At 39.1% G+C, this 16,496-nt stretch overlaps 1 protein-coding gene across 14 annotated transcripts in view; it reads left to right on the top strand.

Annotated features, from left to right (window-relative positions):
* Positions 1-16,496, top strand: part of PDS3 (phytoene desaturase 3) — a 163,389-nt gene that overhangs the window by 63,629 nt on the left and 83,264 nt on the right. For all 14 annotated transcript variants that reach the window (XM_088889554.1, XM_088889561.1, XM_088889553.1 and 11 more), the window contains 3 exons: positions 5,357-5,476; positions 8,395-8,608; positions 8,702-8,804. In XM_088889554.1, coding sequence (XP_088745680.1) covers positions 5,357-5,476; positions 8,395-8,608; positions 8,702-8,804 — 437 coding nt within the window. The remainder of the gene's footprint in view (positions 1-5,356; positions 5,477-8,394; positions 8,609-8,701; positions 8,805-16,496) is intronic.

Raw genomic sequence — 16,496 nt, forward strand, 5'->3', positions numbered from 1 at the left:
TTGTGTGGTGGATAATGCCTTACTGAAGAAGGAAAGGGGCTGACCATCTTGCATCAGCACTGCTCCCATGCCCAGTCCGGATATATCGCACTCAACCACAAAAGGTTTGTTGAAATCCGGTAAAGCTAGAGCTGGTGGGATGACACCGCTGCTCTTAAGGCTTCAAATGTTACTTGGGCTTTGTTGTTCCAGCTGAAAGAGTCTTTCTTTAGAAGGGGCTGTCAGTGGTGCTGCAATTATCCCATGGTTTTTAATGAAACGTCGATAGTATCCTGTGAGTCCTAGAAATGCCCAGAGTTCCTTGGTGTTACATGGCGTTGGCCACTGTTGGGTGGCAGCTATCTTGTCCAAATCTGCTGAGACCCTTCCATCTTCCACCACATGGCCCAAATAGTGTACACGGGCCTTCCCAAAGGCGCACTTCGGTTCTTTGGTACTATTGATTTTGTAAGAGAATGTCTAGAGTAATCTGCAAATCCACTAAATGTTGGGCCCATGTAGGGCTGTACACCAAAATGTCATAAAAAAAGACTAATATGAAACGACGTAAATGTGGCCTAAACAAGTCGTTCATTAAGGCTTGGAAGTTTGCCAGGGCATTGGTGAGACCAAGTGGCATAACTCAGAACTCATAGTGGCCATTATGAGTCTGGAAGGCCGTTTTTGGAATGTCACTTTCATGGACTCTGATCTGATGGTATCCAGCCCGCAAATCTAACTTTGAAAAAATGCTCGCAGTCTTGAGTTCATCCAGTAGCTCATCTATTACCAGAATTGGAAAGCGGTCCTTAACGTAATATTATTAAGTGCCCAATAATCCACACAAAATCGCCATGTCCCGTCTTTCCTTTTGACAAGAAGAATGGGTGAAGAAAATGGGCTATGGTTGGGTTGAATAAAATTTTTATCCAACAGTTCTTGAACCTGCCTTTCAATTTCATGTTTTTGAAAATAGGGGTAACGGTAGGGCCTTAAATTGGTAGGAGACGCATCCGGCAATAGTGGGATTCTATGGTCATGACTCCTTGTTGGAGGTAGGTTCGTGGGCTCCTTGAAAACTGCAGCATATTGTTGGAGGATGTTGCGGAGCTGTTGTTTGTAGTCAGCTTGAGTTGTTGTATCCTGGGCCTGGGATAACGTTGGGCCTGTATGATTTGATCCCCAGATGATGAGCTGATTTGGGTCTCGTGTGTTTTTCAACATGGATGCCAAGCTTACTGGGCTGGCTCGGCTAGCTGGTGGCCTTGCAAATGCACTCTTGTTCCTTCTTTCATGAAATCCATAGACAAACAAGCCCAGACGCATAGAACAGGCCCAAGTTGCTGCAACCATTGAATTCCCAATACAATGACGGCCCGACTTAACTCCAGTGGATAAAGATCAACCAAAATTTGTTGATCTTGGATGCATAACCCAGTGTCTGTGCAAATTCCATCGCATTGGAGTGCGGCCCCATTTGCCACATGGACCTTAAATGAGGTTGTGGGCCGAACTGGTAATCCCAATTGTCTGACTAGCACAGTGGCTACAAAGTTTAGAGTGCTACCACTGTCGATCAGGATAGACAGCTGGCGACCCTGAACTAGACCCATCACCCTCATGGTTTGGGGCGATGAAAACCCTCCTAGGGCCTACAACGATATTTCTGGTTGTATGGTCTCAACCCAGTGTTCGTCAGTTGATGGTCCTTCTTCCGGTTGTTGATCCTCTTCTTCTTCCTCAGTCTGTAATAAGAAGGCTTGTTGAGTTTTGCATCTATGACCGGGGACGAACTTTTCTTCGCAGTTGTAGCAGAGACCTTTATCTCGGCGATTTTGCATCTTTGCCCATGTTAATTTCTTGAATGGAATAATGGGGCTCGGGCCTAAGTTACCTAGTGGTTTGCCTAAGATGCTGCCGTCTTTACTGGATCCTATCCCTTCCAATCTAGGGGCAGTAAATGATTTGTTTGTCTACTGCCACGGGAGGTTTAGACGTCGGGCTCGAGCTATCTTTTCTTCTTGGGTGCGGGCTAGGGCTGCCGCGGCCATTACAGTTGATGGGTGCATCGCCTTGACCTCCAACTGAATTTCTTCCTTGAGTCCTCCCACAAAAGCTTCGACCGAAGCCTTCTCTGGCCACCCTTGGACTCTTAAAGATAGACGTTCAAACTCCAATTGGTAGTCACAAACACTTCCTACTTGTTTTATCTTAGCAAGACTCTCATCAAAATCTTTATAACCAAAAGCCCCGAATCGGACACACAAGGCATCTGTGAAGTTGAGCCATGAAATGCGGGGGTGCCCTCGACGATACCACTGATACCATAGGATTGCGTCTCCATCCAGATGCATTGCTGCCAATGCCACCCTGTCTGGTCTGGACGTTTCATTGTATTCAAAGAATCATTCCGCCCTGTATATCCACGAGATGGGGTCTTCGCCTGAGAAAATTGGGAAGCTTAGTTTGGTGTTTCTTTCCAAGGTGTAGCTACTTCTTTGGTTACTTCCTTGGCTAAGCCGATCTTGGTCGATTTCCCTATCTTCTGCTGGTGGGCTCTATTCCAATCTATGCAAGATTTCTGTTAACGTATCCTTGATACCTCGCATCTCGCCTGAAACTCGGTGGAGCTTGACTTCCACCTGATCAACTCGTGCCTCCAAGGCTGTAGATCACGTATTGGTCATGCTCTGATACCAAACTGTTAGGTGCTGCCTAACTCAGGGTTCGTAGAGTGCACTGAGCTCTTGAGGAGAGAGGAAAAACTGAAGGGAAAACAGTTTGTAGTTTGTTCGAATGGAATTCCTGCCTCTTTATTTCTTCCTCTGGTCTTTATAGTCAGGTAAGCTGTTTATAGTTTGCAGTTTGTTACAAGATGGTTATAGTTTGTTGTAGGATTGTTATTCTAATAATATGCCACTTGGACTAACTTCTTGTTGTAGACTTGGTATGTAGGCTGGCTGTTCCCATGCACAGGTCTTGGTTTGCCGTAGCTCTTGGTCTTAACACTTTGAGTGGGTCCAATCAGTTATGGTGGCTATTGGAGGTAGAGGGAAATTAGGCTATGTGATGGGAGGATGTAAAGAAACCAGCCAAGGAAGACCCATTATATGCCAAATGGGTTCAGGAGAACTATTTGGTCATAACTTGGCTGTGCAATTCCATGCAGCTTCATATCATCCGAAATTACTTGTGGGCCAAAATTGTCAAGAAAATTTGGGACATCATGAGAGAAACGTATCCTTAGCCACTTAATGTTGCTAGGGCCTTTGAACTGAAATGTGAAGTCAATAATTTTAAGCAGGGAGAGAAACCAATCTCAGTTTACTTCTCTACTTTGAAGTCTTTGTGGCATGAAATTGATCACCTAGAGATAATTGAGTAAGGTCAGAAGGATGCACAGACATACAGAAAAGGATATTGCTGCTATGAGCCTGTTTCTGGGAAATGGTTTGTTTCTATGGGTGTCACATTCTTTGAGGATGTACCCTATTATCATAGAGCTTCTTCTCAGGGGGAGAGTAGTGGGATGTAGTCTCATTCATCAGAAATTCCATTACCTGTCCCAACCATTGAAGGGGAGTGTAGTGAGGAAGATTGTCAGAGAAGTCGGGATTTGAGGGTGTATCACAGGCAGTGGAGGCAGGTTAATTTTGCTCACCAGCAGTCCAGGCCAACTCCAATTTCCTCTGCAACTCTAGATTCAGGTACCACAGTTCCTTTATCCCCCACTACATATGAGATACCTCTCATGCCTCCCACTATTCAGCCTTATCCTCCTCCTTTGGATGATCTTGATCTTCCAATTGCACTTCATAAAGGAAAGCGTCGTTGTATTTCTTAGTTTCTATCTTATGATCATTTGTCTTCATCCTATAAGTCTTTCTTGGCATCTATTGCTGTTATTACCATTCCCAAAATAGTGTAGGAAGCCTTGTCAATACCTGAGTGGAAGGATGCAATGAAGGTGGAGATGGATGCTCTTCTAAAGAACAATACTTGGGAGTTAGTTGATCAACCAAAAGGGAAGAAACCGGTTGGGTGTAGATGGGTGTTTACGAGGAAACGTAACGCTGATGGCTCTGTTGGAAGATATAAGGCTAGATTAGTTGCAAAGGGGTTTACACAGACATATGGCATAGACTATTTGGAGACTTTTGCACCAGTAGCCAAGATGAATACTATCAAAGTTTTACTATCCATTGCAGCAAATTTCTCACGGCCATTGTTTCAGATGGATGTCAAAAATGCCTTCCTCAATGGTGATTTACAAGAGAAGGTGTATATGGAATTACCTCCTGGATTCTATAATATAGAAACAGGGAAGAAGGTTTGCTAGTTGAATAAAGCCTTATATGGACTGAAACAATCTCCCAGAGTGTGGTTTGATAGATTTAGACAGGCCCTTGAAAAATTAGGCTATGTACAAGCCCAGTCAGATCACACCCTTTTCATTAAGAAGATGGATTCCTCCTTGACCCTACTTGTTGTATATGTGGATGATATTGTTGTGACAAGGAGTGATACCCATGAGATTGACTCTCTTAAGCAATTGTTTCACCAAGAGTTTGAGGTCAAAGATTTGGGAGAACTACGGTATTTCTTGGGAATTGAGGTAGCATGACCCAAACCTGGGATTTGTCTCCCAAAAGGAAGTATGTTCTCGATATTTTGGAAGAAACTGGGAAGCTAAGTGTTATACCTGCTGACACACCTAGATCTTTTCCTTTGGAGCAAATTGGAAGTATTTATTCTTTCCAGGAACACTTCCCAACAGAAAGCTCCATTTTTTTTTTTTTTTTTTTTGGGGGGGGGGGGGGGGGGGCATAGGCCTACTCCAGACCTCCTTAACAAGGAAAACTTGCCCTACACTATCTGAGGATTGGGTTAAGAACTTAAGACCTTGAAAAAAGAAACACAGGAAAAAGTACCAATAGGGGGATTGAGTCCAAGTGCAAACTGCATTAGCTTTAACTTCTGCATTTCTACAATCTTTGTCATGTATCTGTTCTTACCTGGAGTTGATTAGGGTTACTTGGCAAACTTATGAAACAAAAAAATTTTCAATTAATTAATTGGTCATCCAACCATTCAATGGACTGAAAATTCTCTTTGACATGCAGAAATATTATTTTCCTTACACCACAATATTTTACTTTTTTTATCAATAACCACAAAATTTTACTTTGATGCATGTATCATGCCACTTGTTGTGATTTGGTTGATAAGCTGATCATGCCAATTCTGGTCATTCTCTGTAATGTTAAAGTTTTCATAAGCTTCCTTGCATCTTATGTTGATTTTATCGTTCTCATTCTTTTTCCCTTCTTTTTGTTGGGGTGGGGGTGGGGTTGTGTTCATGGGGGCTGTATTTCAGGGTATACCAGATAGAGTGACTGATGAGGTGTTTATCGCAATGTCTAAGGCACTAAACTTCATAAATCCAGATGAGCTTTCAATGCAATGCATTCTGATTGCTTTGAATCGGTTTCTTCAGGTTTGTCTTTGTTTATTATTTTATTCAGAATGTTATAAGAAATTATTCAGATTTTAATTGATAGGAAATTGAAGTTAAGGTTATTGTGATTTAATTTATGAAAAGATTTTTGTTGTATACCCAACACCTTTGGGGTGCAAGAGTAATCTGGTTGTTGTACCTTTTGTTTAAAAACATTAATAAAGGTTATTGTGTTGGCACTGCCACATAAGTGATTCACTCTCGAACAAATCACTGATTTCTTGTTCCCTCTTCCTGTTCTTTGATCTTAGAATAACATATTGGAAGACCTACTTTTTTGTGATTGATCATAGACGAGAAGACTTTTGTTTCTTCTTTCTTGGTCATAGGCCAATGATCATTCTTATGGGTGGTCCGGTGTTTTATATTGAGTTTAAATGCATTTGCCTTGCTGATCTGAGTTTCCCAGATCTTAGGGAACTTTTTTCCATGCTGTGTCTTAGGGAAACTGATGTTAAAGGTGAAAGTAACTCATCCATCATTGTCCATAAGTATTTTCACATGCTTGAAGTGTGAGACTTATTATGGGTCAGTCTAGATTTTCTTCCAGTTTATATATTCCTTTGATGCCTCTAATGAATTGTTTGACAGACATGTAACCATGTGCTTTGGTTTGTGTGAGCAAAAAAACCTCCCAATTGACTGTTGTACCTGTTCATGCGGACTGGGTGACTGTTAATAGCAGTGTAGGCTGGTGCTTTTTGATGGAAGTGTAGCCATTACTATGGACTGGGTGATTGTTAACAGCAGCATAGGCTGGTGGTTTGTTGACAGCATAGCAGCCAACCACATATAGATGGGACAAGGCTTAGATGATTATGATATCATTGTAGTATAGTGTTGAGTTGTTTGTGCCAAGAGTTAATTTATGTTCTTGGGTTGTTTATGTTTCAGTTTTATGTTTTTGGGCCTTACAAGACCTATTTTATCCTTCAATTATGTAGCCAACCTCTTGAGGTCCTACTTGTAACCGTACGTGTAATTATGTTAAGTGAATATAACAATGGGAAGGGCTGGATACCAGCTAAGATTCAGACTTCCAAAACCCTTCTTCTCTCTCTCTCCCTCCAACTGCTCTGATATTCTTTTTCTCTTCTTTCCTTCTTGTTTAAATACACTTTCTTACTCCTATTTTATCAACTACTTGGTATCAGAGCAGTTTCTCTCCCTTGTTCTCTTCTTTCAATCCATACACTACTAGGACCAATGGTGTGTATGGAGGGTTAAGTGGCTGATCACTTTCTATTGTTTTCGCCGGGTTGGGAGAAGGTCTAGGAGTCTACAGATTGCTGTCTTTCTTCCCAGAAGAAGTCCCATAGAGTTTTGCCCTGGATCGGAACCAACCTGAGAGAAGAAGACCCATTTCTGTTTACAGCATATAGGAGGTGTTTGAAGTTGGTTTGTGGGATCACTGGTAGGAGCCTTTGCAACTTCTAGTTTCTCCTGAGATCTAGGGTTTATGAAACCCTGTTGGTTGAAGGAAAACTGATTGCACATCAGTTGTTTTAAGGTTATTATACCTCTGTTCCGTTTACAGTGATATTTTTGGTGGGTTTTTGAATCAATGGATTAATCTAGACTTGATTCAGACTCCAAACAGTATATGGAATCCAAGGGTGGTTCAAGTAGGTTGTGGATCAGTTCCTCAATATTGTGACTACGATAAGATTAGATGGGACCAATTACTTAGAATGGTCTTAGCCTATTTGTATTGTTAGAATTAGTTGACAGGAGTATTATTGTCTTTTCCTTGTCATTTTTCTTACTTATGTTTGCTGTAACTTATCTAAGAGCATTGTTGTCATTTCAGCTTTAGTAAATGTTAATACAAGATGGGTCGACAGTAAGGAGAGGAGTGTGAGATTTCTCCTTGCTTGTCTTCCCTCTTTTCTTTTCCTTCTCTTCTCTTTCACTTCTCTTTCTCTTCCCACTTTCTTCCATTTCTTCTTTTTCTCTTTTACTTCCACTTTACTTTTCCTTATTGAAGTTGGAACATGGTATCAGAGCATTGAGGTTGACTGGACTGTTCACGACACTGTTCACGTCTCAACTTTTTGTGCCCTAGGAATAGAGAATATTCTCTATTCTTGGTTGGAAAGGAAAAGGACTCAAGAGGACTAATCGCCCCCTTGGAAAAGAGGCTTTAATTTCTAAAGTTGTGGTGTTGTGTGGTTGGTGGTGCTTTTCTAAAGGTCCTCTATTCTGCAGTTCGAAGAGGGCAGCCTTGTGATGTCTCAAGTTGTGAGATAAGTTCTCAATGTGTAATGATTTTGTGGTGGTTTGTGGTGTGGTATCATCTTGTGGTAAGTGTGTTACCCTTGAGTCTAGCAAGGGAAAATTAGGTTGTCTTCTATGGAGTATGGATTTTGATTATGGATTTTTATAAATATTGAATTACTGATGTTTTCAAGAAATATGGTTATTGGCTATCACAAAGCTTTATAACTTTATATGTGGTTTTTATTTGATTTGGATTCGAAATTTACATATTTTTATATGTCAAGTTTTTTTTTTTTTTTTTTCTTTTCAAAAGTTGCACCTCAAATTGACTCTATGCCATGTTCCAATAGCTGAATAGCTGATTCAGTTTAGAAGTAAAATATAGCTTCTAATAATATGGATAGAAAGACAGTTCTTTCCTTACATAAGAAAGACCCATAATCTTTAACTAGAAATATTATGTGTGTTTGTGTGTATGTGTGTCTGCAATTTTGTTTTGTTTTTTTTTTCTGGATGGAGGATACCTTATCATCATATTATTCATGGATTTATTAACTGAACCATTCTAGTTTTGTTAAAGACGTTAGTTTTTTATATTCAAAGAAATGAGAAAAGGATCTTTTTATTTATCAAACATAAATTGAATTATTTGAAAATTTTCATAAACACATTGACAGGAAAAACATGGTTCTAAGATGGCATTTTTAGATGGCAACCCTCCAGAGAGACTCTGCATGCCTATTGTGGATCATATCCAGTCACTGGGTGGTCAAGTTCAACTTAATTCACGCATACAAAAGATCGAGCTGAACAATGATAAAACTGCTAAGTGTCTTATTCTAGGTAATGGGAATAAAATAGAAGGGGATGCCTATGTATTTGCAACTCCAGGTATGCTTTGGATTGTTTATCTTATTTGTACTTGATTTTTCCTATGACATAAACAGAACTTAGTATTTCTAATATCTGTTCTCTTTGTATCAGTTGATATCCTGAAGCTTCTTATACCTGAAGATTGGAAAGAGCTCCCGTATTTTAGGAGGTTGGCCAAATTAGTTGGAGTTCCAGTTATTAATGTTCACATATGGTGAGTAACAGATTCTTTTGATGTTTGTGTTGGAAATTTTTTGCCCAGCCATAAAATAAATGAAGCCAGGAAAAAGAATTGTTTGCAACATACAAGAAATAAATATAAGAAAAGCAATGGAAAACTGTTTTGTGTAAATGAAAAGTCATTAAAACAAGAAGCAAGTGCCACAAGGCTGCAATAACAGAAAAAGAAAAGACATAACAGAAAACTGGGTATGCCAAATAAGAAGCAGAACTCCATTACAGAAACTACACATTCACTGATGACATGAAAACCCCATACACAGTTCTAACAAGAGCAATGTATAAACAACCAGAAAAAAATTAGTCTGGATCGTCAAGAAACAAGATTGTAAATTTGTCTAGTAACACCCAATCAGAAGTAAACAAAGCAGTTGTTACACATCTGATAACAGTAAAGATTGCTGAGTGTTTATTTTCTGATTTCGTGTTTGCAAATGGTTTAGTCTATATGTGGGGTTATCATTTTATTATTATGTGAGGGCATTTCTCTCTTTTGTATCTATTGGGATTTACCCTTATAGTAATACAATACTTTTACTTACTGTTAGTGTTCAGATTAGAGAGAGGAAGAAGAGAGGAGAAGAAGTTTGAGAGAAATGGGGTGGCAGCACTTTCACAGCCCCTAATCTTATTATTTATAGTAGGATTTTAAAGGTGTACAAAGATAAATCCGCCCCTGATTAGTATGCAGAAAAGAAAGGAAGAAAAAACATATTAGAACAATAGAGGCCCAGGCCCATTAAGCCCAAGAGAGAAGCATAACAGATAGCATCACATAACATAAACAAATAAGGCCCAAGCCCACAAGCTAGGTCTCACAACACTAACTTTCAAAAGAAATTATAAATTCTGATGAGAAGGGGTTAGAGTCCACATTTTTGCTGTCTCAAAAAAAAATTATGAATTCCTTGTTCTATTTTTCTTATTCTTCTTTTCTCTTCTATGACCTATCTTTTTAAGCGTAAAATCATCAACTTGGTGTCAGAGTAAAGAACTAAACCCTCTCCATCAATTGTACACTTCCTAATGTGCTGATGCCATTCCTTCTGCTGACTTTAGCAGACTTTATGGACAGCTTACACACCTGGATGAAGAAACCCTAGTTTGTGATAAAGGTTGATTTTAGAAAAAATTTGGTGCAAGAATAATGATTGTTTTTATTTCAGTTTGGCATTTTTGAGAAGTTTTTCCAGAAAATAAAAAAAAATCACATTTATATCCAAGTGATGTTGCAATCAATTAGAGAATTTTGGGCAAGGTTTGTTGCATCCATCTGAGTTTCCTTACCTTTTAGAATAGATTGACACTTCTCCTGTGTGATTTGGTTGAATATCATGGTTTGGAATGTTGGCGATATTTGGCAGAATTTCCCCATTTTACTAGGTGGTGTGCAGTGACACAAAATTTTCCAAGAATTATTTTTTATTAATATCTCTGATATTTTGCCAATATTTTTAGCAAAATGTTATAATTCATTAACAGACTATATATTTATGGTTTAAAATTTTAGAACATTATTAGAAATATTTTGATATTTCATTAAAATGATCATAATTTTTTAAAAATCTTTTCCTAAAGAAAAAATAGAGAGTTTATTCTTTGCTGATCAAAAAACAAAAAAATAAAAGATCGGCTTACTATTTTGATATGGTTCAATTAATAAGTTACATTAATTCAAAAGAAAAAGCCCTTGTTCTATATATTAGGATTGTGTTCAATTATTGGCTAATACCACTAACTTAGAGACATGACATTATCTGTATATAGATTTAATCTGTTCTCAACCAGTGGATAACTTGGGGAAGTTAGCTTGAGTAGGTTAATGTGCAAATACTACCTTATGAGAAGGGATGGTTTGTTTTTCTTGTCAGAATTATGACCCAAGGTATGAGCATAGATGTTTACAGAAACATTTAATAGGACCCCTTCTATATGACTTCTGGACTTTATGAGAGATTTCTAGGTTGCTATTTATAATCCTCAATCTTGATAATGATATTTAATATTGTTCTGACTTGGTTGCATTTGACATCACGAACCAGTACAGCTCAATTGGGAGATATACTTGAGTATGTTGATGCATTCAGGGAAGGAATGGAGATAAATGATCATTGTGATAGGATCTACTCCTCTGTTTATAGAGAAAATACTCTAGTATGTCTTCTATGATGGATTCCACGAATCCTGTCAACAGGTGATTTCAAATTGGTTTTGACCATTAGGTTTTGCAAAATACATAAGCAACTATATATGTATTAGTTTTTCAAATGATTTGCAAACTGTTTTCTAAGATTCCATCATGGTAGAAGACAAGCATTGAGATCTTATGGGAACAAGTCCTTCCTTGCTGTTGCAGTTCTGAGTTTTATTGGAAGAAGGATCATATTGCAACTTTCAATTACTTGATTGGTGTAAATACCTGTTGAATACCCTCTAGATTGAATTGGCTTCATTGGGCCCTGTGGTGACTCCACCTGACTCAGCTTTAACACAGACTGGTTGATGATCAAGTCAGACTTAGTACAGGGCAAACGGTTTTATAGAAAGGTACAAGGAAATATTGGTGGCACAAAAGTACACATAGATATATAGAATTGACTACCAGGAGACCTTTATGCACGTTGCCAAAATGAACTCTATAAGGGTTCTTTTGTCATTTGCAGCTCATTATTCTTGGATACTCTTTCAAGGAGTTTCAAGGGATTGGGTTACCATACTTCCAGAGTTTGAAGGGATTTCAAGGGACGATCTTGGCTCCAGATTTTGGGTCTTCTTGATCGGAATCAAGTTGATAGTTCTTTTTTGTTTTCTCCTCTTCTGTACAAGTTTTTTGAGGCTATAGTTTTCTCTTGTGGTGATTTCTAACCACCCTAGCTGATGTACTCCTTTTCTTTATTAATAAAACTTATTTTTTATTTACTACAAAAAAAAAAAAAAATTCTTGGCCACCCTTTCAATTGGATATGAAGAATGTATTTTTAAATGGTGACCTACAAGAATTGTACATGCAATTACCTCCAAGATAGAATGACAGAACCAAAGTGTGTAAATTGAAAAAGCCAATTTATGGGCTAAAGCAATCTCCTATGGCATGCTTTAATAGGTCAATGGAGCAATGTCAAAGGTTGGTTTCAAACAATCTTAGGCTAATCACACCTTGTTTCTTCAAAAAGAAGGAAGCTCCCCAATAACTCTTATTGTTTATGTGGATGATATTGTAGTCACTGGAAATAATCAAGAAGACATAAGTAGGAATGAAGAGCTTTCTAGCATCTAAATTTAAGGTTACTAGGAAAACTTTGATACTTCCTAGGAACAGTGGTGGCTTGACCAAGGGAATTTTCATCTGATAGAGGAAGTACACTTTCGACCTTTTTAAGGAGACTAGAAATTTGGGAGTAAATCCAGAAGGTACACCTATAGATCCCAGCCATATGTTGTGTCCTGATCAAAGTGAATTACTTTTAGATGGAGGGGTATCCAGAAACTGGTCAGTAGACATATCTATTAATGTCTAATTAGGCCATACATTGCATAGGTTGGTTTTGTAAGCCAGAACATGCACCAGCCAAGAAAGCCTCATATAGATGTAGCTAAAAGGATCTTGATCTACCTATAAGGGTCATCGAGAAGAAGAATTCTATGTGCAAATCATGGTACTTGTAACATAGTTGTCAAGGCGACAAGGCACCGTTGGAGGCTCGCCTCGCCCAGTCACCAAACAGTTTTATATATTGTCTTATAAAATACTTTTGTATTGTTATTTTGAGATCATAATTATAAAATAGACATTATTAAACAAAAATATGCATTTTTTGTGTTTATAAACTAATTTCATTTTATTATTTTCTTATTTCTTAGGGTTTAATCAACCCAAACATTGCTAACTACTGTATTGAACCCTCATAGATTCAAAATCTGAACTAATAAGGGAAGAACTTAAAATTTTGTCTAATCAACGCATTTCTTCTTCCACATCTTCTTCTTCTTCTTCCACCTTTTCTTTTCTTCTTTTCCTATAACAAAAATAGAGGTTCAGCCCCTATATTTTTTGGATGTTCTTTTCTTTCTTCTTTTTGTTCTCATAAATATGTTGATTTTCTAGACTTAAACATGAAGTTTATAATTTTCTTATGAAAATTATGGATAGTTATTAAGGAAATATGGTTATGGAACCTAAGGAACTACCCTAGGATATGTGGTTTTTACTTAAAAAATCCATCGCCTAGGCGACTAGGTGACGCGACAAGGCGCCCCCCCCCATCACCTAGCCTCACCTTGGCACCTTGAAAAATATGATCTGTAAGTAAAAGCATTTATAGATGCTAATTGGGTAGGTTATATTGATGATAGGCACTCCTAGCTATTGCAACTTTTTTGGAGGAAATTTGGTGTTTGGGGAAGCAAGTTTCAATTGTTGCTAGATCAAGTACATAAGCTAAATATAGGGCAATGGAACATGGTATATCAGAACTGATTTAGTTGAAGAACCTGATGGGAGAGTTAGGAATTGTCTTTCATTCGCCTATGAAGTTGCACTACAACTAGGCTGCAATTAATACTGCACATAATCTGGTCCAACATGATAGGACCAAACACATTGAGGTTGACTAGCATTTCATTAGGGAAAGATGGTTTCTATGGAAGTATATTTACCTTTTGTAAAGTCTAGGAACCATTTGGCTGATGTCTTCACAAAAAGTGTGCATAAGTCTAAGTTAGATTATCTAAACAAGACGGACATGATTAATATCTATGCTTACCTTAAGGGGGAATTTGAAATGTCTTACAGAGTGAAGGTATATTTGTCTATGTAATACGTTTTTTATAATCAAAGGTGTTAGAATGCTCGAGTCAGGGGTATTTTGGTCATTCTGGTTTATCTTCTTGAAAGTGAAAGGTCTATTGTATCCGAGTTTAAGTTATGTGTTCCATCTTCTATGAGGGACAAAATAGTCTTTCTTGTAACTCTAAGTTTTTTGAATAAATTCAAGTGGGTCGGCTAGGAGAGGAGTGATTTTACATTCTCTCTTCTAGTCTGGCCGAATACTCTTATTCTTCTTCTTCTTTCTCCTTTCTTTCTTCTTTCTTCTTCTCTACTTTGACCTAGAATCTACTAGGGTTTACTCACATGGTATCAGAGTAATAAGGTCTCGTGTTCTCTCTTCTTGCTGCTGTCCTGTTCCTGGGTTCACCGCCAGCTTCACAGTAGTTTTTCATCCTTCAGCTGACCTGATTGGAGATTCGATAAAGGGCTGAAAAAGGAGTTGTCGTTTTGAGGGCCTGGAGGTGAGAATGCCTCTGGCCGGTGCTGTGGTGGTCGTTGAAGTGGTACACTAGAACCTCTATTTAGTGTACGAAGAGGGTTGAACGTAAACAGGTATGAACACTGCTGTCATGTGCTCAAATAATGGACTGTGAATGCTATTTTGTGCTTCAAAAGTTAGTTGTTGTGGAGCTTGGTGAGACTGATATGCATATCAGTCATGTCCTTTTTTTCTTGCTCATATGTGTGATGAAAGAAGAGTCGTAGACTGCTGAAGTCCACGACAGCAGTGGCGTGGTGGTGGTTGTGTCGTGGTGGCTGACATATCTATGATTCTAAATGCTTAAAAGTGAACTCCTAGACCTTGCGTGTAATCAGTTCTGCAGTATGAAAAACAAGTGTTCGATGAAATAACTGAGTGATTTCAGCCTTGGTGTGTTGATGGTAAATGGTCCTGCAGTGTGCAGTCAAGGTGTTTGATGTGTTGACTGAATGATTTCCGCCTTAGTGTGTAGTGTGTAATGTGCAGTTGAAGAAGTTGGAGTTTGTGGTATCATAAGTGAGATTAGTCTTGTGAAGTGTGTGAGGTTGTGGTGTATATTTGAAGGTGAAATAATTAAGATGGCTTCATTTGTAGATGGGAATGACAACAAAACAGGCATCATGCCTTCTCCAGATTATCTAAGTGTTCAAATGACATCCATCAAGTTGAATGGTGAGAATTATGTACCATGGGCAAAATCCGTGGTGTTCTTGAAGGCCAAGAAGAAAGTAAAACATGTGAGAGAGGAGAAACCTCCCTCTGATTCCCTTGGGTTCAGTGACTGGGAACAAGAAGATGCACAAATAATGACGTGGCTTTGGAACAGCATGGACCCAAAGATTAGTGTGAACTTCATGTTCCTAGATATAGCCAAAGAAATCTGGGATCATGCTAAGAAGTTGTACTCTAGACAAGACAACACAACTAGGGTATATCAGTTGTACCAAGAGTACTTCAATTTGAAGCAAGGGAGTCAAAGCTTAGAAGAGTACTATGCAAGTTTGAGGAACATCCACAATGAGCTCAATGTGTATTACCCTCTAACATCAGATGTCCAGATCCAACAACAGCAATGTGAACAACTTGATGTGAGTAGGTTTCTTGTGGGCTTGAAGGCTGAGTATGAGCCTGTCAGAGCACAGATATTGGGGGGATCTGCTCTCCCCTCACTTGAAGAAGTTTTTGCCCGTCTTAAGAAGACGTCCATTGAGCCGGTAGAACATTCTTCCTTCTCTGATAAATCTGGTTTGGTAGATACTAAAGGGAGTGGTCGTGGAAGTAGAAGTGGTGGTGGCAGCAGTGGACCTCCAAGCAACCGTGGTGGACACTTGTTTAACCGGGCTAGTGGCTGGACTGGAGGCCGAGACTCAGGGGAGGCCGTGGAAAAGGAAGGAGTAATGCTCAGAGAAAGTGTACACATTGCGGCTTAGAGGGGCACACAGTTAATTTCTGCTATGATTTGCGTGGTCCACCCAACACTTGGGCTTACCATGCTACGTCTAAGAGTAGTAGCACAATTACTAAAAGCCAGCAAACTGACCGAACCCCCTCCACATCTACTTGTGCTTCTGGGCAGGAAATGGTGAGTGTACCACGTGCAGTATATGAGCAATTCCTTCAAACATCCTAGCAGAACACCGCTACACTTGCCCATTCAGGAATGGCTTGCTTAGCTTCCAAAGCCTCACCCTAGATCATTGATTCTAGAGCCTCGGACCATATGTCTGGGACTCTTGATGTATTTTCTTCCCTTTCTCGCTCCTCCACATCTCAGACAGTTACACTTGCTAATGGTTCTACATCTCCTATTTGTGGTGTTGGTGATGTTGATTTCTCCTCATTGTCTTTAGCATCTATTTTATATGTTCCTAAGTTCCCTTTTAACCTTATGTCTGTTAGCAGATTAATCAAATCCCTTAATTGTTCTGTAACCTTCTATCCTTCTTCTTGTGTGTTTCAGGATCTCAAGATGGGGAAGAAGATTGGTGGAGGGCATGAAGCAGGTGGTTTGTATTACCTTGATGGTGGTGGCCCCCCAGTGGCCAAGGGCTATTCTCAGTTATATGGTGTGGACTATATGGAGACATTATCTCCTGTGGCTAAAATTGGTTCAGTTCGGATGTTGATTTCATTAGCTGCTATGTATGATTGGCCTCTCGTACAACTTGACATAAAAAATGCCTTCCTACATGGTGATCTTGTTGAGGAGGTGTATATGGAGCAACCACCAGGGTTTGTTGCTCAAGGGGAGGCTGGTAAGGTGTGTAGGCTTAAAAAGGCAATCTATAGATTGAAACAATCTCCACGTGCATGGTTTGGCAGGTTCAGTGAGGTGGTGAAGGCCTTTGGGATGAAAC

Source organism: Nelumbo nucifera, chromosome 6 (genome assembly GCF_055504915.1).
Source record: "Nelumbo nucifera cultivar China Antique chromosome 6, China Antique-T2T, whole genome shotgun sequence".
Classification (NCBI taxonomy): domain Eukaryota; kingdom Viridiplantae; phylum Streptophyta; class Magnoliopsida; order Proteales; family Nelumbonaceae; genus Nelumbo; species Nelumbo nucifera.